This window comes from Hylobates moloch, unplaced genomic scaffold, assembly GCF_009828535.3.
Source record: "Hylobates moloch isolate HMO894 unplaced genomic scaffold, HMol_V3 SCAFFOLD_1, whole genome shotgun sequence".
In the NCBI taxonomy this organism is placed as follows: domain Eukaryota; kingdom Metazoa; phylum Chordata; class Mammalia; order Primates; family Hylobatidae; genus Hylobates; species Hylobates moloch.
This window is the reverse complement of record NW_026652276.1, coordinates 23110598-23132068: the sequence shown is the minus strand read 5'-3', so window position 1 is coordinate 23132068 and position 21471 is coordinate 23110598. Positions and strand designations below refer to the sequence as shown.

Here is a 21471-nt window from a genome sequence, read left to right as displayed (position 1 = left end):
TGCAGACCAAATCTTGCTTGTTGCCTGCTTTTGTAAATAAAGTTTTATTGGAATGCAGCCTTGTACATTCATTTGCAGTTGTCTGTGGCTGCTTTCTTGTTACAGTGGTAGAGCTGAGTAGTTGTGATAAACCGACTGGCCTGCAAAACAAAAATATTTACTCTCTGGTCCTTTAGAGAAAGAGTTTGCCAACCCCTATTTTAAGTAAAAACCGGGAGAGGAATAAGAATTGTGAACACCAAATGTTGAAGCCTGTGACTTTCCTACTTTTTCCAAACCAAATGAGGTTCTCAGTCATTCTTGGCATGATAGCCATTTATAATTAGGGCACACACATAGTTGGCTCCTTCTCTTGTGTTTTGTTATTTTCCTGGAAACTTGGTCCGCTAAGGCCTTTTTCTGAGTTCCCAGAGAGTGGCCTAGGGACATTTCAAGTCAATTACCAGATATCCATTGATGGTTTTTTAGATGTAGAATGTTGTACTTATATGCTATGAGGGACACCAAAGAAAATGGAAAACATAGTGCCTCTTTGCAGAATGGGAGATGTAAGGTTGAGGAGCTATGCCTAGACCTAAGCTTTGAAGACAAGAGAAATGAGTTGTGAGGTCCAGGCAAGACGTAGCAGATTGGTAATGGAGAAGGGGCTAATACTGGGAGATGATGAAGGAATAAGAATCTGTGACCTCTTTGATGGAGTTGACTAGGCTGGGGGCATGATTCTTTCTTTTAGTTCAGCTACTGACCTCCAGCCAGATCAGGCTGAGACTGAAGATACAGAAGAAGAACTAGTAGATGGTTTGGAAGACTGTTGTAGCCGTGATGAGAATGAAGAGGAGGAGGGTGAGTAGGAAACCCTTTCACTTCCAACTAGGAGTTGGTTATGACCTGTTGGGTAGGGGGCTGACAATTGTGTACTAGGTCCTTGACTTGCATTACCTGCATCAGTCATTTGCTTTGGGGGTCTTAAGTGGGGGTAGTGCCTTCTAGAGGACTTTGGTCTCTATTCCTCCTGTCCCACTGGTCTTGCCTTCCTGCTGCTTCTGTTGAGGAAGGCAGTGCAAAGCAGCAGGGTGGTGCTTGTGGCTCCCCAAGAAGGGTTGAGCCCAGGATATTCAAGGAAGAGTTGTCTAGGCTTGGTAAGTTTGTACTGCAACCTTTTCTAGTCAGAATTTCTCTGTTCTTCCTTCCTCTAGGAGACTCAGAGTGCTCCTCATTAAGTGTTGTCTCCCCCAGCGAATCGGTGGCCATGATCTCTAGGTAAGTGTGGCTGTATAGATAATTGTTAGATGCTCATCTTTTGTCTCTTAAAGATTATAAAGAGATAAACCACTCAAGTCATAAACGGCCTGGAGAACTCTAATGCATTTTTACCAAATTTTTATGTTTGCGACTTTAGTTTTTGAACAGGGAGTAATGGGGGGCCAGAAGCACATCTCATCTGTGGGGCTTAAAAACAGTATCATGGACCAGGCGCAGTGGCTCACACCTGTAACCCCAGCACTTTGGAAGCTGAGGCAGGCGGATCACCTGAGGTGAGGAGTTCGAGAGTAGCCTAGCCAACATGGCAAAACCTGTCTCTACTAAAAATATAAAAATTAGCAAGGCATGGTGGTGCACACCTGTAATCCCAGCTGCTCGGGAGGCTGAGGTACGAGAATCACTTGAACCTGGGAAGTGGAGGTTGCAGTGAGCTGAGATCGTGCTGCTACACTCCAGCCTGGGTGATGGAGCGAGACTCTGTCTCAAAAACAAAACAACAACAACAAAAACAGTATAATGGGCTGGGCACAGTGGCTTACGCCTGTAATCCTAACACTTTGGGAGGCCAAGTTGGGTGGATCACTTGAGGCCAGGAGTAGAGACCAGGCTGGCTAACATGGTGAAACCCCATCTCTACTAAAAGTGGAAACAATTAGCTGGGTATGGTGGCACACACCTGTAATCGTTGGCCTCCCAAAGTGCTAGGATTATAGGGCTGAGCCACTGCACCTGGCCCTAATTTTTAATTAAAACCTGTATATCACTGGGCTTGACCAATATATGGAGCACCCAGGGTCGGGTTGTTTTTCTTTGCATCAACCCTGCCTTAGATGAAGCTAAGAAGAAAGGGAGCCTTCTCTGCCTTGTTTAGCATGGCCAAGACAGGCTGCATCTCTGTGAAATGTGATGGCGTGGCAGCAGCACACCAATTTTAGAGCCCCTAACCTATAAGGTGGAGCCAGAGCTGTTTGGAAAGTGGGAGAGAGAACTGGGATTCTCTGTGAAGGTGGATAGAAATCCCATCATGGGCACCCTGAGTCTGATGCATAAATTGTCACTTTCAGCCCAACTCATCCTCCTTCCAGAAAAGCAGAACTACTTCGGGTTATATATATTGGATGTTGATTAAGTACCTCCACTCTTCATAGGAGAAAGATATTTGACATGTAATTGATTTGGAGTCCTACCTTTTTTACACTTAAGGGCCTACTTCAGGACTGCTACACAGCCCTTTAGCCTTCCTGATATATGAGATAAAATTCACAAAAGGTGTTTGTTAATCATTTGCTCATTAATTAATTAATTTCTACAAATTGCACATAACTTCTTCTCTATATGAGGCTTAAAAATAATTTTCAAGAAAATGGAAATAATATATTTTTATTTTTTTAGAGTCAGAGTCTTGCTCTATTGCCCAGGCTAGAGTGCAGTGGATCCATCGTAGCTTACTGTAACCTCAAACTCCTGGACTCAAGCAATCCTTCTGCCTCAGCCTCCTGAGCAGCTGGGACTACAGGACCACCCACCACGCCCAGCTAATTAAAAAAAAATTTTTCTGTAGAGTTGTGGGGGAAGGTCTCATTATATTACCCAGGCTGGTCTTGAACTCTAGCCTCAAGTGATCCTCTTGCTTTAGCCTCCCAAAGCACTGAGATTAGGGGTGTGAGCCACTGCACCTGACCAAAAATGGAGATAGATGAATTCCAAACCATTTTGCATTTTAAAGATAAGTAAAATACTTTTGGATTGCTAAAATCTTATTTTTTCTCTATTATGAAATATTTGTATATTATGGAAAATTTGGCAACCACTGAAAAACAGAAAAATCATTGGAAACACTACCTGTGTCTTTACACAGCAGTACTTTCATTGCATTTCCTGTTGTTGTGCTCTAAGAATCATGTAATTTTAGAGCTGGAAGCCATCAAGTCCAGTGTAAATATTGAGGACCAGAGAAGTGAAGCAGCTGTTCCAAGGTCATAGTTTCTAGCATGGCTAGACTAAAAGCCAGGTCTCTTGAGGAGAAGTTCAGGACTCTTGTGAGACAACTCACAAGGGTTTTTTGTTTGTTTTTTAAATTAAGCTTGTGATATTGAGATAATTATAGATTTCACATGCAGTTGTAAGAAAGAATGCAGAGAGGTCCCCTGTACTCTCTACTCAGTTTCCCCCATTGGGTGACATCTTGCAGAAGTACAATATAGTACAATTGGGTGTTGTTAACATTGTTAGAGTCAAGATATAGAACATTTTGCCTGGTGCAGTGGCTCACGCCTGTAACCCCAGCACTTTGGGAGGCTGAGGCGGGTAGATGAGTAGAAGTCAGGAGTTTGAGACCAGCCTGGCCAACATGGTGAAACCCCATGTTTTACTAAACTACAACATCTTTTACTAAAAATACAAAAATTAGCTGGGCGTGATGGTGGGCGCCTATAATCCCAGCTACTCGGGAGGCTGAGGCAGGAGAATCACATGAACCTGGGAGGCAGAGGTTGCAGTGAGCCGAGATCGTGCCACCGCACCCCAGCCTGGGTGACAAGAGCAAAACTCTGTCTCAAAAAAAAAAAAAAAGATACAGAACGTTGTCATCACTGTAGGAATTCCTTCTCCTCCTACCTTACTCTCCCATCCCCTCCTTAACCCCCTGGCAACCACTAGTTCTCCTTTTTGTCATTTCAAGAATGTTACACAGATAGAATGACAGCAGTATGCCACCTTTTGACATTGACGTTTTTTCACTCAGCATATTCTTTGGAGACTGACCTGGGTTGTTGCGTGTATTAATAGTTCTCATTCTTTTTTATTGCTGGATAGTGTTCTGTGGTATGGATGTACCACAGTTTGTTTAACCTTACACCTGTTGAAGGATATTTGGGTTGTTTTCAGCTTTTGGCTGTTGTGAATAAAGCTGCTATAAATAATCATGTACATATTTTTGTGTGAATATAAGCCTTCGTCTCTCTGGGATAAATGTCCAGGAGTGCAATTGCTAGGTTGTATGGTGGTTACATGTTTAGTTTTTTTAAGAAACTGCCAAAACTGTTTTCCAGAGTGGCTGTACCATTTTACGTTTCTATCTTTTTTGTTTTGTTCTGTTTTTGTTTTTTTGAGATGGAGTTTTGCTCTTGTTACCCAGGCTGGAGTGCAATGGCGTGATCTCGGCTCATCGCAACTTCTGCCTCCTGGGTTCAAGCAATTCTCCTGCCTCAGCCTCCCGAGTAGCTGGGACTACAGGCATGCGCCACCACGCCGGGCTAATTTTGTATTTTTAGTAGAGACGGGGTTTCCCCATGTTGGTCAGGCTGGTCTCCAACTCCCAACCTCGGGTGATTCGCCTGCCTCGGCCTCCCAAAGTGCTGGGATTACAGGCATGAGCCACTGCGCCCGGCCTCTATCTTTGTTTTTAAATTTTAACTCATTCTTATTGACTTTCAACAATCTTAAATTCTCATACTCAGTAAACCAAAAGCCTTTGAAGAAAAAGTTTGAAAATGAGGAATAGAGTTGAATTAATTAGGATTTTTCATTGGGAATTAGTATTTAATTTGATTCCATAAAATTCATTAAAAATCTTTAAGAGTTGAAGTGTTTCACATACAGTGCCTATTTCTGTTGTGCTGAAAATAATAACAGGTAAAGTGACTTTTTTAAACTGAAAATTAATGTTATAATAATATTCATGGATTATATTATCTAAGTTGTGAAGAGTAATAGCTATTTTCTCCATTTTTCAGTGCTAGTTAAAGGAATGATCTGGGTCTCTCAGCTTGTACCTGACAGGTAGTTGATATATTTGCTATGTTGACACTCCTTGAGACAGCCTTGGCCAAGCCCTTGTTGGAGTAACAGTAGGGACCCCCATGGCCCACTGTCCCACATCAGCCACATCTCTTCATCACATCCAGATTTGTGTTCCCATACTGTTACATAAACTTACAGTGTCACAAATCACTTCCAAAATGGAGAAAAGCACTAATGGTTCGTGAATCTTTAGATGAACCTAAATATAAAATGAACTGAAGGTATCACTGTTTCTTTTCTTTCTATTGCTTTTTCCCCTTTTTCTATTTAAAAGTCTCCACACGTCAGATCTTTTTTGGTTTTCCTCCTTTGTAATTTTCACATCATTCTTTTCTCTCCTCATTTATTTCTTTGTCTTAGCATAGCACGTTCTTCTACTAGTATCCACCCACATTCATTTCCCCTCTCAGAACCACTGCTGTCAGGGACTTTCCCAGCCAATGTCTTGTCACGGGAAATTTTGAAGCTGTATTGCAGAATGAAGTATTGGAAAACCTTGTCTTTAGGTGACATTTAATGGTGTGGTTATATGTAGGTTAGCCTAGTACCTTACGGATTAATATGTACAAAATAATTATTAATTATTGAGCACCTGGCTTTTTAGAATCAGAAGTTAAAAGACAGCACTTGGAAAGAAATTGTACGTCATAGTAACGACGCTTCAGGGATGTTGCTTTTTCCCTTTCTCTACTCCATGTTTGTTTTTCGTCTTAGAAGCTGTGTGGAAATTCTGACCAAACCCCTTTCCAATCATGAGAAAGTTGTCCGACCAGCCCTCATCTACAGTCTGTTTCCCAACGTTCCCCCTACCATCTATTTTGGCACTCGGGATGAGAGAGGTAAACCTGGCCAAGTGTCAAAGCCCAGAAGAGCCCCTCGGGAGAAGGTTGCTAGCTAAGTTGGGAGGAGGTGGCAGTAGGTAGGAGAGGGTTTCCAGAATGGCTGTTGTGGCATTTGTCACACTGTGCTCAGTTCCCCACGTGGTCGTAGGTCTAATGCAACTTTTTTCTTGTCTGTCCTTTAGCTGACCCCTTTCAGCCTTGCCATGTCATGCTGAGTTCATGCTCTCCAACCTTGTTGCTTTTCCCTTTCAGTCTTCCCTTTCTTTGTTCCTCATTCCTGCACAGCCCCTCTTCTTTTCCAAAGTGTGCTCCTCTGAAACCCTGATCTGGAGCAATAGTTAGTGACTTGCCTGCCCAGGGAAAAATGGGCAGCCATGCCATCTTTTTTGTCTTCTCATCATGACTCTCTGCTCCTCTCCACCCCCCATCCCCACACCCCATGCATTCTTCCCAGTGGAGAAACTTCCCTGGGAGCAGAGGAAGTTGCTCCGGTGGAAGATGAGCACAGTGACCCCCAACATTGTGAAGCAGACCATTGGACGGTCCCACTTCAAAATCAGCAAAAGTGAGTTGCTTGCCTTACTGTGAGCCTGTCCTTTTGCCCCAAATAGATGGGCTTTGCGTAGGGGGAGAGTTCTAGACACCTCGTGCCTATGTCGGGGCAGCTGGGGCCCTCTCCTGAAATCCAACCTCATAGGAGGGTGTAGCTCTGAAATCCTGGGCTGAGCCTGTTGTTCAGAATTGAGAGACAGAGGGCCATTGTTCTATCCCTGGCCCCAGGGCCTCATGTGGGACAGCTCCATAGCAACTCTTTGAAAACCAAGTCTGGGAGCTGTGCCCAGTTCTGGGGCCTCTGGGCCTCTCTCTGTCCCTGGACTGAGCTGTTAGCAAGGCTGATTCCTGATGTACCTCCCACAGGAAACGATGACTGGCTGGGCTGCTGGGGTCACCACATGAAGTCTCCTAGTTTCCGATCCATTCGAGAGCATCAGAAGGTAGGGGCCCTTTCTGAGGAGCTGTTTCCCTGGACTTTGGACTAGGCCAAGAGGAGGGTGATGATGTGAGTAGGGGGTAGGGGCGGGAAGAGGATGATGACCATGGAGAAGTCAGGAAGGTGTACAGAGGAGAAAGTACAGGACGGGGGTACAGTGAGAGACTCCAGTGGATCACGTACATCTCCAGTTCAGCTGCAGTATCTTGGAGTTTCTTGCCTATGTGAGGGGCAGCTGAGTCCCTCTCCTGAACTCCAACCTCATAGGAGGGTGTACCTCTGAAATCCTGCAGTTGCAGCTTCTCAAAGACGCTTTTTCCTCTAATGTGTCTTGAGTTAGATTGTCTGTTTTCTGTTTATTATGTTTCCCTATGACCACTGCACATTCCATTCTCCCAAGCTGAATATGTGTAAAGAGAACGTCTGGTCTCACGTTGGAATGAATGAGTCCCTTGCCCCCAGACTTACTAAAGGCGAAATGCTTTTCTGTCCTCATCCCATAGGGTTTCATGGAAAAAGATGTAATAGCTTTTTCTTTGCACTTAAGGTGAATATCATGTCTGTCTTACATTACTGTGTTTTGTCTGTGTTTTAATCATCTTTCGGTGAGTGCTCTGCAGTTGGATACTTAAGGACCATTAGGGTGGTGATAGTAAGATGGAACAAAAGCTTGGCGTGCTGCTGAAGAAGTTGGAATGGTAGAATGAGTCTTGTCATCTTCCTCATGGCCTCACCTCTGCCCTCTTCCTGCACTCACCCTTTTCCCTTTTGTAGCTAAACCATTTCCCAGGCTCATTCCAGATTGGGAGGAAGGACCGGCTGTGGCGGAACCTATCACGCATGCAGAGCCGCTTTGGCAAGAAGGAGTTCAGTTTCTTCCCCCAGTCCTTTATCCTGCCCCAGGATGCCAAGCTCCTGCGCAAAGCGTGGGAGAGCAGCAGCCGCCAGAAGTGGATTGTGAAGCCAGTGAGTGAATCACAGTGGGCAGGAGACTATGGTCTGTGAGTGGGAACAACAGAGTATTGGACCTGGAGCAAATCTCATCTCCTTTCTGCTCCTAGCCAGCATCAGCTCGAGGCATTGGCATCCAGGTTATTCACAAGTGGAGTCAGCTCCCCAAGCGAAGGCCCCTCCTGGTACAGAGGTGAGCCTGTAGCACATATCCCTTACCCCATCCTCCCACCTCCTTGGCCTCGAGGTTCCCTTCTTACAATGTTCTTCTGCCCTTTGTTCTCCCAGCCAAAGAGCTTCCTTAGCCAACTGTTCTAAGGTCTTTATCTTGGGGACTGTTAGCTGTCTTTTGCTGTGGCTTGGTTACCCACTGAGCCCCATCGTCTGGCTGGATGAAAAGCTGGCCTTTGTCCTACGTAGGTATCTACACAAACCCTACCTCATCAGCGGCAGCAAGTTTGACCTGCGGATCTATGTTTACGTCACTTCCTACGATCCTCTGCGGATTTACCTCTTTTCAGATGGACTGGTCCGCTTTGCCAGTTGCAAGTATGTGACAGTGGTGAGGCATCCTCTGACAATATTGGGGATTTTGTTTTCCTTGGAGGGAGGGAAACTAGAAGACACCAAACAGAAAAATAACAAATATTTCGATAGTTTTTGTTAGCAAGGGGGAAGGCAGGAAATGGGAACTATGGAGGCTCTGGGGAGGGTCTTCCTGCATGCGGGACTGAGGTGGGATAAAGGAGATGAGTTTAGCTGTGGTTTTTCAGAACTTTGCCAATAGACACACTTCTCAGGCTCTTGTGGCTATGAAAAGATCTGTGTGCTTGTTCTTCACCTCTTCAGGATTTGGGGAAATGTTTGGCCCCTTCTCCATCTGCTCTGTTACCATCTTACCTCTGCCTTTTGTTTCCTTACTTCCAGGTATTCTCCTTCCATGAAGAGCCTTGGCAATAAGTTCATGCACCTGACCAACTACAGTGTCAATAAAAAGAATGCCGAGTACCAGGCCAATGCAGATGAAATGGCTTGCCAGGGCCACAAATGGTACTGAGGGCAGAGTGTCCCAGTCTAGTGAAGGCCTAGAGGAATACAGGGTTCTGGGGTTTTGGGAAGTTCAGGGGCATGGTGAGTGGAGGGTTAATATAAGACCCAGAGATAACACTTACCAATTCAGAATTGGTCTATTTGAGGCCAGATGTGGTGGCTCACGCCTGTAATCCTAGCACTTTGGGAGGCCAGGGTGGGTGGATCACCTGAGTTCAGGAGTTCGAGACCAGCCTGGCCAACATGGCGAAACCCTGTCTCTACTAAAAATACAAAAATTAGCTGGGCGTGGTGGCAGGTGCCTACAATCCCAGCTGCTCAGGAGGTGGAGGCAGGAGAATCACTTGAACCTGGAGGATGGAGGTTGCAGTGAGCTGAGATTGCGCCACTTCACTCCAGCCTGAGTGAAAGAGCGAGACTCCATCTCAAAAAAAAAAAAAAAAAAAAAAAGAATTGGTCTATTTGCATCCAAGTTCATCTCTTTCATAATTTAAACTGTCAAAGGAAGAGATACGAAGAAAATACCATTAGGTCTCTTCTTCGTTTTTCTTTGTCTTTGTCACTCATTCCTAGAATATAATTCCTAATACTTCCTCTTCCTCCTCTGCAGGGCACTGAAGGCTTTGTGGAACTACCTGAGTCAGAAGGGAGTCAATAGCGATGCCATCTGGGAGAAGATAAAGGATGTTGTTGTCAAAACCATCATCTCGTGAGTCACATTGCCAACCTGGGTGTGGGGCCTGCTGCTGACACCCTCCTTTCTCCTGGGCCTCACACTGCTGTGCTCTGGACTTTGGCCACGCTGTGGTTTGGTTTTTTTTTTTTTTTTTAGACACGGAGTCTTGCTCTTTTCTCCCGGACTGGACCGCAGTGGCGCTATCTCGGCTCACTGCAAGCTCCGCCTCCCGAGTTCATGCCATTCTCCTGCCTCAGCCTCCTGAGTAGCTGGGATTACCAGGCGCCTGCCACCGCGCCCGGCTAATTTTTTGTATTTTTAGTAGAGACGGGGTTTCACCGTGTTAGCCAAGATGGTCTCGATCTCCTGACCTTGTGATCTGCCCGCCTCGGCCTCCCAAAGTGCTGGGATTACAGGCATGAGCCACCACGCCCGGCCTGTGGTTTGGTTTTAAGGACGGGGAATAGGAAGGAGTGGCCAGAGTTAAGTTCTAGTGAACTTCATACCCAGGAGCTGGTCCCAGATCAGAGGCGTCTCTTGAGAGCTACCTTTCTTGGGTTGCTTCTGCCTGCCTATCTCTGGGCCACTCTTTTGGCAGGATAGCTCTGGTTAGAGCCCTCTGGGAGGAGCTGAACTGAGTACTTCCTCATCCCCGTGACCAGGTCAGAGCCCTACGTGACCAGCCTGCTCAAGATGTATGTGCGGCGGCCCTATAGCTGCCATGAACTCTTTGGTTTTGACATCATGCTAGACGAAAACCTCAAGCCCTGGGTCCTGGAAGTCAACATTTCACCAAGGTAGGTGGTATTCTCAGGACACTCACTATAGAATCCTTCCATTATCCTCACGCTCCCATTGCCACTCCAGTAAGTTGTTCTTTTTTTTTTTTTCTTTGAGATGGAGTCTTGCTCTGTAGCCCAGGCTGGAGTGCAGTGGTGCGATCTTGGCTTACTGCAACCTCCGCATCCTGGATTCAAGCAATTCTCCTGCCTCAGCCTCCCAAGTGGCTGGGACTACAGGCGTGTACCACCACACCCAGCTAATTTTTTGTATTTTTAGTAGAGACAGGGTTTCACTGTATTAGCTGGGATAGTCTCGATCTCCCGACCTCATGATCTGCCCACCACAGCCTCCCAAAGTGCTGGGATTACAGGTGTGAGCCACCACGCCCAGCCAGTTGTTCTTTTTAAGTGGATCCTTACCACTTGCTTTCCTTTAGCAGATCAAGGTCATGGGCAGCTTTGCCACCCTGAGTGAGGTTATTCACCGTCTGTGGGGCAAGAGAGTCTTGTGATGGTGATCCTGCATGGGGATGTTTGAGCAGCTTTCATCCTAGGGAAGCCAGGAAGTAAATGAGACTAGCCCTGAGTTGCACATATGACCAGAGACTGTTTCGGGTTGCTGCTTTGACCACTCTTTTTACCCTTTTTCTGAAGCCTCCACTCCAATTCTCCACTGGATATCAGCATCAAAGGCCAGATGATTCGTGACCTTCTGAATCTGGCAGGTTTTGTCCTGCCCAATGCAGAGGATATCATTTCCAGCCCCAGCAGCTGCAGCAGCTCCACCACCAAGTGAGGCCCTTATTTCTTCACAGCTCCGCTGGCAGCATGAATAGCCCTGCTATAGTTTCTGGGAAGGAATGGGTTCTGGGTGCTCCCTTCTGCTGGGTTCCCCTTGCTGCTCAATCTTGCCCCTACAGTCCACTAACATGCTACCATGCCACATCAGTGCCTGTCAAGTATGTTCAGTTATGTTGATCCCCTGCTCAGGAACCACAGGCGTAGGAATCAGTTTTAAACATCTTAGGCACACTGGTGTGTGTCTCTAGTCCCAGCTGCTTGGGAGACTGAAGCAGGGGGATCTTTTAAGGCCAGAAGTTCACAGCTCTAGTGCACTGTGATGATCATGCCTGTGAATAGCCACTGTACTCTCTTTAGCCTGGGCAATATAGCAAGACCCTGTTTCTAAAAAAAAAAAAAAAATATATATATATATATATAACTCCTTACCTGGGCAGTCAGGGTCCCAGCTTCCTTTTTCTTGGTGTCTCTCTCTTTCTTCTTCCTTTCCTGGCTCCTGTGCCCTGACAAACCGGATCACTCACAAAACCTCAAGGTCAGAATGATCCTTAAGGACCAGTTGGTCCAGTCTCCTCTCTGAAATGTTTATTGCCTCTTGCTGTTCCCCATAGTGTTCTTTCCTCTGCTTGTGGGGTTTCTTCCTCCTGAAATGCCCCATAGCCAGACCCGCCGTTAACCTCTGCTGTTCATCAAAGCCTAGCTCATACACCTTCATGAAGCCAACTCAGTATGACCATTTTTTTTTTCTTTTTTCATACCACAAAGTATTGGGAACCACTCTTGAGAGGAGGGAGTTTATATTTACTTAGTACCTGAGATGTGTGAGGAAAACCCTATAACTTATCCTTCCAATAACCCTGGAAGGTTAGTATTTGTACCTGCAGTTTACAGAGGAGAAAACTGAAGCTCTTTGGGATTAAGTAGGCCATCAAAGTCATTTAACTAGAGAGTGGTAGGACTGGAATTCAAATCCTGATTTGCCTAATAACAAAACTTACTTTCCCTGCTGTACCTTGTAGACTCATGTTTGGGTCTGTCTAGTGGCTGTCATTTGACATATCCCACCTGCCATACCATAAGCTCCTTGGGGGCAAGAGTTGCTTTTTAGTCATCTTTTTAAAATTATTATTATTTTTTTAGAGACAGAGTCTCACTATCTCTCTCAACAGTGATTATGGTAATTGTAGTAATGTGGGTGATGAAACTGAGGTGAAGGGAGGTTAATTAAGTCAGTTGCCCAGGGTCACACAGCCAGTAGGGCAGAGTTGGGTATATAGTTAAGTGTTCACTGAATTAAACCAAACTGAAGTATATACCACAATAAAGCTTATTGCAAGGTCCTCATTTTTTATTATTCAAATTCAACCTAAAGCTGGTGGTTTGTATCCTTTTACTTAATATTTGATGACTCTCAGATTACTTCTGGGGAGTACATTTTAGTTCAACCTACTACTCAAGTAACCTCTGTTCATACATCTTTGTCTTCTCTCAAGAAGGGTGTCTGCTGGGCTGGACCTTCTCCATACTTCCTCCAAATAAGAGGCTGCTGACCCTGCCCTTTGCTTTCTTTCCGGCCTCTGCCGTAGCCTGCCCACCTCCCCCGGGGACAAATGTCGAATGGCTCCAGAGCATGTCACTGCACAGAAGATGAAGAAAGCCTATTATCTGACCCAGAAAATTCCTGATCAGGTAGGAGATTGGTCTTTCCCCCGATGCTAGCAGAAAACTTCCCTGGTCAAACATTTGGGACCCAAAAGCAACCAGCTTTTCTTTTTTTTTTTTTTGAGACGGAGTTTCACTCTTGTTGCCCAGGCTGGAGTGCAATGGTGCGATCTCAGCTCACTGCAACCTCCGCCTCCCAGGTTCAAGTGATTCTCCTGCCTCAGCCTCCCGAGTAGCTGGGATTAGAGGCATGCACCACCATACCCAGCTAATTTTATATTTTTTAGTAGAGACGGGGTTTCTCCATGTTGGTCAGGCTGTTCTCGACCTCCCAACCTCAAGTGATCCGCCTGCCTTGGCCTCCCAAAGTGCTGGGATCACAGGCGTGAGCCACCACGCCTGGCTGCAACCAGCTTTTCTTTAGAGCAGGGTTTCTTAATCCAGGCCTGTGATCCTCTGATGCACAGAGATTTGTTGGCATGTCTGTCATTCTGGGAGAGTGTTAATTGTCTTTACCATGTTTTCTGGCCCCCTCTTGTCCAAACTGTAGACTTTTACCCTTTGAGTTTCTTTCTCTGAGAGGCACAGTGAGAGACCCCAGGAAGCTGACTTTCTCATAGCAGATAAGGGAGCTGGATTTAAGCATGGCACATACAAGACTGGTGCCAAGTCTGAATTGCTGGATCTTCATCTTGACTTTACCCAACAAACTACTTAACCTCTCAGCCCCTGTGGCTCCCCTGACCCCAAACAAGAGTGTCTTCCCCCACTAGCTAAGTTCAGTAGATTTAGGAAAGATGTCTTTCAGAGCTGGCCCACTAGGCTGCCCTCAGTAGTTCCATGAGAGTCCCGGAGCTGTAGGACCCCAGGGGTGTGCTCCCTGTTCCCCAGCTTCTTGAGTCTCTGCCCCTGGCTTACACTCTCTCACACCCTTTTTCTCCCTGTTCCTTGAACCACAGGACTTCTATGCATCTGTGCTGGATGTCCTGACACCAGATGATGTTCAGATTCTGGTTGAGATGGAAGATGAGTTTTCTCGCCGTGGTCAGTTTGAACGAATTTTTCCTTCTCATATCTCCTCTCGCTATCTCCGCTTTTTTGAGCAGCCACGATATTTCAACATTCTCACCACCCAATGGGAACAGAAATACCATGGCAACAAGCTTAAAGGTGATGTGCCCTCCCTGCCCTCAGAAAGCCAAGTTTAGTGAGAGGTTAAATCCCAGTATACCAAGAAATGGGCCTCTCTGGAAAGAAGAATTGGCCAATTGATTCTACCTTCTTAAACCCCAACTCCTGCTAATCTTGTCCTAGGAGTAGATCTGCTACGGAGTTGGTGCTACAAAGGGTTCCACATGGGAGTTGTCTCTGATTCTGCTCCAGTGGTGAGTGCTGCCAGTGTGGAGGACAGCTCCTTCTCAGGCCCCTCCCTCCTCTGCCTTATGAGTGCAGCAGGAGTTGGGTTGGTATGTATAGGCCTGTCTCACTTCTCCGCTAGGCTCTGCTTCTGTCTCACCACTCTTTGCTTTCAAGGGAATAGTTGCCTCCAGGATTCCCTGGGTACCTTTCTTTCAAGGATCAAAAAATGCTTTGTAGGCCTCAACTTCTTGTCTGATTCAGAAGAGAACTGAGACTTTTACCCACGTGGGCCCATGCCTGAGGGGTAGGGAAGGGGAGAGCCCCATGATCCACTTAGAGGTAGAGCTAGAGGGTCCCAAGACCCCAAACACTCCTGCCTTGCCTCCACCAAGCCTTTTGGTCTCATTCCTTTGCTCTTAGTGGTCTCTCCCGACATCACTTCTGACTATCTCAAAGGATGACGTGATACTCAATGCCTTCAGCAAATCAGAGACTAGCAAGCTGGGGTGAGTGCTGCCTGGGCAAGGGAGGGGCTGCTGGCTGTGAGATTGTAGAGTTTTCTTCCTTCCCCTCTTCCCAGACTGTGGCAGTGAGATCAGCATTCTCCAGCTGGGGGTTGATGGGAGCGTCAGGACATGCAGCCATAGCATCCTTTTTCTGGTTGATCTTGATATGCCCAGGGAAGCTGAGCTGGAGGACAGAAGTGCTTCCTGAAGCAGCCACTGTCAGCCATACCCACTAGCTGTGGGAAGTCGTTAGCCCTCTACCCGCACCCCCATTCACTCTTGCACTGCAGGTCTCAAGCCTTCAAGTAAATAGAATTTTTTTTATAGTTATTACATATCCATGTAATTTTGGCCTACAACACCGTAATGTCGTGAATGCCTGCTCCAGACTCTGAAGGCAAATCCTAAGGTAAAGTCTCAGTTAAACATTGTCTCAGTCATTTCTTTCACCACCTATTCCCTCCAGAAAACACAGCTCCTGCGAGGTTAGCCTACTACTCTCTGAAGATGGGACCATGCCCAAATCCAAGAAGACTCAAGCTGGCCTTTCCCCTTATCCCCAGAAACCCAGTTCCTCAAAGGACAGTGAGGACACCAGCAAAGAGCCCAGCCTTTCTACCCAGATGTTACCTGTGATCAAGTACTCTGGGCGGACTTCAAGACTTTCTACTTCCTCCACTTTCCAGTCAACCAGTGACTCCCTCCTGGCTGTGAGCCCATAACTGGCATCTCTCCAAAAGCCTCTGCCCAGGAGCATGGGCATCAGCTACCTCACGGGAACCAGCCTGCTGTGTAGAGCAGTCTGAGCCCCTACCCCTTTCACCCTGTCCCTCCTCAGAGTATTTTTTGAAGTGGTTGCATTATAGAGATAGGTATTTGTAGGGCCGGAGGGATGGTAGTGATGGGGAGAAGGTGAGGAAGGGTCACCCTCTGTCACCTGTCTGCCTGGCTGGCACCTCATATCTCAGCAGAGAAGCCAGTGGTGGCCACGCAGCCTTATAAAGCAGGTTTTGGTTTCTACCTTAATTGAGCCATGTGTGGTTTGTTTGGGGCCCTGGTGCGGTTGCTGAGTTGTAGCTCGAGGAGAAAACATACAGAACATATTTGGACCGGAAATCCTTTGTTCTGAATTTGAGGGGGTCTTCTGAGGTCGTTATTTCCTTAGATCTTTCCTCACCCCTCTCCCACCCCCTGTCCTGAAGAGAAACCTTTGAACTTCCTCAGTAGACAGGCGGAGAGGCCACAACATGCCGAACCCATTTCCTGTCATCCCAGTCTTGGGTCTTCACCGCCTCCTTCCAAATACCCACCCTGCCAGCAGCCCTAGGTCTTCCTGTTCTGACCCCCCATCACTGCTCGTTCAGCCTTCTAGACGTCTCTCTCGTGGACATCTCTTCTTTAGCTGTTGGCTTTCTGTGAGATGTGAGAGGGTCTATGAACTTTGTGAATTTCCCATGGCCCCAGTGAAGGAGCCCAGATATTCCCAGTAGCTGTTACCTGTCTCCATGTATCAAAGGACACAGTCCAGGGGGAGGGTGGAAGGGGATGTGGTTTCTCTACAATGCAACAAACATGGTTTCTCAATGTTCTGCCCTGCAGCAAGCAGGGTCTGGCAGCTTGGCAGGTAGGTTTCAGGAGCAGCCACTATTGTAGGATGGGCTTCCAATCAAACCTCAGACTAAACTCTTGTACTCAACTGATTCTACCTCCCTCCTCTAGACTCAGTAAACAGTGACTATTCAATAAATGTTGACTGAGTGAACTGTATTTACAGAGATCTCAAAGGACCCCAGCACTTGAACCAGAAGTTCTAATTCTCTCTCATCTAGGGATGAGAAAGTGGAGCCTGGGAACAGCACAAGCAGAAGAGTTCAGATCAGAAAGTTTTTCTCTGAAGCCGTGCTCCTTCCTAACCCAGCACTTCCTGGTTGCTGCTTACCTCCTTCCCAGCCCCTGTAGTCCCTTTACTTAGTTTTTTCTAGCAGTGGCACATATAAGAAGCCAATTGGCCCCCTGTCCCTGCTACTCAAGTTTTCTCTTTGCACATCAGGCAGAAAGCTCAGCTACTTGGTCTCACCCTGGACTGTAGCTGCCCTCATTCTCTCTGAGCTTTGGAAAGATAGAGACTCCCATGTTTCATGGCTCCTGGAGTTCTGTGGCAAGGTGGGGTGGGGCCGTGGAAAGATCACTGAGAGGCCTGACTAGGTTCAAGGCCACAGAGTAGGCGGGTGTCTGGCCAGTCCTAAGGCCATGTTGACAGTTGTGAAAGTTTGGTGACAAAGTCCTGGGCATCATTGGCTGCTCAATAATAAGGACTTTAAAGTCAGGCCATAATGGGAGAGGTCCTTGACAGTCCTATTGGTTCTTTTCTGATGTAATTGAAGTGACCCGCTTCTTCTCCCTACTGGCTGCAGTGTTCTAGCGCAGACATGACATGGGGAATCTGCTGCCTTTGTAAGAGAAAATGAGCTGCCTGCCTGGCAGTTTTGTTGTGGCTGGGCCTTCACGGCAAGGACTTAGGCACGGAGGCCTGGTTGAGCTGGTTTACTCCATGAAAACCAACTTCAGTTCTTTGGCTTGCCCTCTGAGAATCCCTGTACAACATAACCAATCTATTTCCATTCCGCTAACTGGAGAGGGAACCAGCACTGCTGAATGGGGGCATTGGGGGAAGCATGGTGGGGGAAGGGAGGACTTAGGAAATTAAGTCCTTATGAGCAATGAAAGTCCTAAAAGAGCAATGGAAAGACACTGCTCTTGGTAGTTTAAAACAAGTTTGTACATTAATTTTCATCACATTTGAGTATCTGATAGACGTGGGTGTTTTGCTGGGTAGGAGAAAGGAATGGGACTTAGGTATCACATTTACCTCTCACTCTTGAGAGAAAATTAAATCTTATTAAGCATTTGGCATATGTACTTTTGTATTCAATGCCCACAATATGAGGTATTCAGCTAAGCAGGAATTTTTGAGAAGGAATGAGATTTTTTGAGGAAGGTTAAATTTGGGAGTATAGTAGAATAAATATTTGTCAGAATATGTCAGTTGTTTTCCTAAGTTGATAACTTACCTAGTCTGTTTGGAGGAAGGGAGGCGAGTATTCCTGAGACAAGGAATGAAGTGCAGGCTATTTCTGGAGTAGCGGAGTAAGGGCTTGAGGTGGAAAGTGGAGGAGGGCAGTCACTGCTGTTTACTTCGCATCCACATAGGAATGATGAGAAACTGAGTTTCTTAGAAGAAATACTAATGAAGAGATGGCCTTGGGTCAGGAAAGGATTGAGAACCTTGAATCAGGCTGACCTTGAGTTTAAATCCCAGTTCTGCCACTTACTGTGTGACCTTGGGCATGTCATCTAACTTTTAAGTCTCCATTTCCTTGTAGTATGAATATAATACCTACAGTGCAGGGTTGTGAAGATTTAAACCAAATGTAGTAAAAGTACTTAGGACATAGAGGGCACTTTGCACGGTCACACCTTCTCCACTTGCTGTCCAAGCCCTGTGCCCTAGGTGGGAAGAGACGGGCAAGAAATGTAAAACCCTCTCCTCCAGGAGGTGGAGCTGCCATCGAGATATTTTAGAAGTGAAGATGGCCAGAACAGGGTCTAGATTATTGCTCATGGCCCTCACCTTCACCGCAGTGCACACACAAACATCACCATTCAGCCTCCTATTACATTATCACTCTACTGGGGATTTATTCTTTGGTTAAACACTTCACATTCAGAGCACAGAATCCCTGAGAAAGGAAGCACATTAAACATTAGAAGTATGTGAACTGAGTGGGATTATTAAATTATTTCAAGAGAAGCTTTGATAAGAAAGGGAAAGCAAGCACAGTGGGTGTCAGGTGGCTGGAAAGGGGAGAAGCAGGGTACAGACAATAAGAGACCTTGATTGGAACTGGACCCAAAGAGCAGATATATGGACCTAACAGCTGTACCAAGGGGCAGTTGTCATTACAGGTACCTTCTCTTGGTTTCAGGCTGTTTGGCTGAGGGTGACTATCCCCCAGTCACCCTAGCCAAAGGACATACCCAGTGGCTTCTGGGGCAGTCCAGCGCTGCTGAGGGCCAGTGAAGGAGACTGATCATCTGGACACAAAGACCTTTCTACTTCCTCCTCAGCTGAATTAGTTACCCAAGATAGGTGACCAACAAAGGCAGACAGGGATCTCCTCTCCTGGGTTTCCCTTGATTTGTCCTCTAAGATTAAGGCTTACCTGTGACTGCTGTTCGAATCCCCCAACTGCTGTGAGACTTGGAAACACTGATGGTTTTCAGATGGCTAAGAGAGCTCCATTTCCTGCCACCTGAGATTCTGACCAAGCCTTTCTGAGATTCTGACCAACCCTTCTTGGCCTTTTAGAGTCCCCCTGTAGCAGAGTTTGCCCACTCATTAATACCCAGGGATCTATACCAGCTCATTTGGCTTGCCCCTTCACTGGCTTTGGATCAATGAAAGTTGCAAGCAGTCATATGTTGCTCTCAGCAGATGTTTCACAGGTGGAAACACAAGAAGGGTCAATAGCAGGTGGTGGTTTTCTAAAACCCATCTGTGTCGTAATTATAATAGACTGAGATACATGGAATGCCAGGGACTGCCACAGGCAAAGCTAACAATTTTGAAAAGATATTTAAGTTTCAGTTAGTAAACTGCGGACATCAAAGCCTACTCAAAATAGTTAAGGGACTAAAATATGGAGGAAAAGCACCTAACGAGGTGCCTGATAATATATGATGCAGATTTAAAGTAGTGGATTCTAAAACAGACCAAAACTACCACCCAGAACACAAAGTAAAAGTACTATAACATGCAATAGTGTTACAATACTATTACAATAGCGTGTTAATATTACAAAACTGTGGTAAAATACACTTTGATCTTATCCATAATTAAAGCTGAGGATGTATTGATAATTAGCTTAGAAAGATTAAAGCCCTTATCATTAGCAGTCAGAGAAGAGCAGTTTAAACTGCAAGATACCACTTAACCTTAAAGTGGCTCAAACTTAAAAGATTGAAAATACCAAGTGTCAGTATGATACTGAGATATTGTGAAGGTGCTGATGGGAATGCAAAATGATGCACTGGAAAGCAGCTTGGTAGATTCATGTAAAGTGAAACATGTCCTTAACATACGACCTAGCAATTCCACTCTTGCAGGCAAATGTTCATAGCAGCTTATTCATAGTAGCAAAAATTTAGCAACAACCATATGTCCAACAATTAGTGAATTAACAAATTGTGGTATCTCTGTTCAGTGGAATACTCTTAGATATAAAAAAGGAAAAGAGGGCCGGGCGTGGTGGCTCACGCCTATAATGCCAGCACTTTGGGAGGCCAAGGCGGGTGGATCACCTGAGGTCAGGAGTTCGAGACCAGCCTGATCAACATGCAGAAACCCCATCTCTACTAAAAACACAACATTAGCCGGGCATGGTGGTGCATGCCTGTAATCCCAGCTACTTGGGAGGCTGAGTCAGGACAATCCCTTGAACCCAGGAGGCAGAAGGTTGCGGTGAGCTGAGATCGCCCTGTTGCACTCCAGCCTGGCAACAAGAGCAACACTCTGTCTCAATAAATAAATAAATAGGAAGAGTTCAGGTGCTGTAGCTCACACCTGTAATCGCAGCACTTTGAGAGGCCAAGGTGGGAGGATTACTTGAACCCAGGAGTTCGAGACCAGCCTGGGCCAACACAGTGGGACCCTGTTTCTACAAAACAAATAAATAGAAATAAAAAAGGAATAAATTGATTCATGCAACACCATGGATGAAACTAAGAAGAAGCCAGAAATAAAAGACTGCATGCTTTGTTATTCCATGATGGTCTAGAAAATGCAAACTATAGTCACAGAAAGCAGAACAGTGCTTGCCAGGAACTATAGATAAGGGAGGGGTAGACTGTAAAGGGCATGGTGGGAAGATTCTGTATCTTGATTGTGGTGGTGGATACATGACTATATACAGTTGTGGGAACTTGTCAAATTGTGCACTTAAAATGGGTGAGTAGTATTGTATGTAAGTAAATAAAGCTGATTTAAAAGAAAAACACCAGGAGATGCCATTTCATGAGGCATGTGCTAATTAAAACCACAATAAGATAACACTGGAATAGTTAAAAGGGCAGCCAAGACCAAGTGTTAGCGAGGATGTACAGCAGTTGGGGCATTTATACATGGCTGGCATTGAGTGTAAAATGGTTCAACCACTGTGGACCACTAACAGTTTCTTAGAGAGCTGACATATATCTACCTATGACTCAGAAATTCCGCTCCCTGGTATTCTCTAAAAAAAATGGAAAAAGGCCGGGCGCGGTGGCTCACACCTATAATCCCAGCACTTTGGGAGGCCGAGGCGGGCAGATCACGAGGTCAGGAGATCAAGACCATCCTGGCTAACACGGTGAAACCCCATCTGTACTAAAAATACAAAAAATAACCAGGTATGGTGGCAGGCGCCTGTAGTCCAGCTACTCGGGAGGCTGAGGCAGGAGAATGGTGTGAACCCTGGAGGTGGAGCTTGCAGTGAGCCAAGATAGCGCCACTGCACTCCAGCCTGGGCGACAGAGTGACACTCCATCTCAAAAAAAAAAAAAAGGAAAAAAAGGAAATCATGTTCACCAAAAGTGTTTATTGAGGCTTCATTCATAATAACAAAAAATTGAGAATAACCCAAATGCTTCTCAATAGGAGATCAGATAAACTGGTGTGGAATACCACTCTTTAATAAAAAGGAACAAACTACTGATTTATGCAACAACGTGGATGGATGAATTTCAAAAA

At 46.0% G+C, this 21471-nt stretch overlaps 1 protein-coding gene across 1 annotated transcript in view; it reads left to right on the top strand.

The window, feature by feature from the left end:
- TTLL4 (tubulin tyrosine ligase like 4) overlaps positions 1-15710 on the top strand; it is a 44169-nt gene extending 28459 nt beyond the window's left edge. The window contains 17 exon segments of the mRNA XM_032754469.2: positions 734-843; positions 1197-1260; positions 5779-5903; positions 6361-6471; positions 6825-6901; positions 7672-7863; positions 7959-8041; positions 8269-8397; positions 8776-8898; positions 9509-9607; positions 10237-10371; positions 11011-11148; positions 12744-12846; positions 13779-13989; positions 14134-14204; positions 14599-14684; positions 15151-15710. Coding sequence (XP_032610360.1) covers positions 734-843; positions 1197-1260; positions 5779-5903; positions 6361-6471; positions 6825-6901; positions 7672-7863; positions 7959-8041; positions 8269-8397; positions 8776-8898; positions 9509-9607; positions 10237-10371; positions 11011-11148; positions 12744-12846; positions 13779-13989; positions 14134-14204; positions 14599-14684; positions 15151-15406 — 2113 coding nt within the window. The 3' untranslated portion in view covers positions 15407-15710.
- The last annotated feature ends 5761 nt before the right edge of the window (positions 15711-21471 follow it).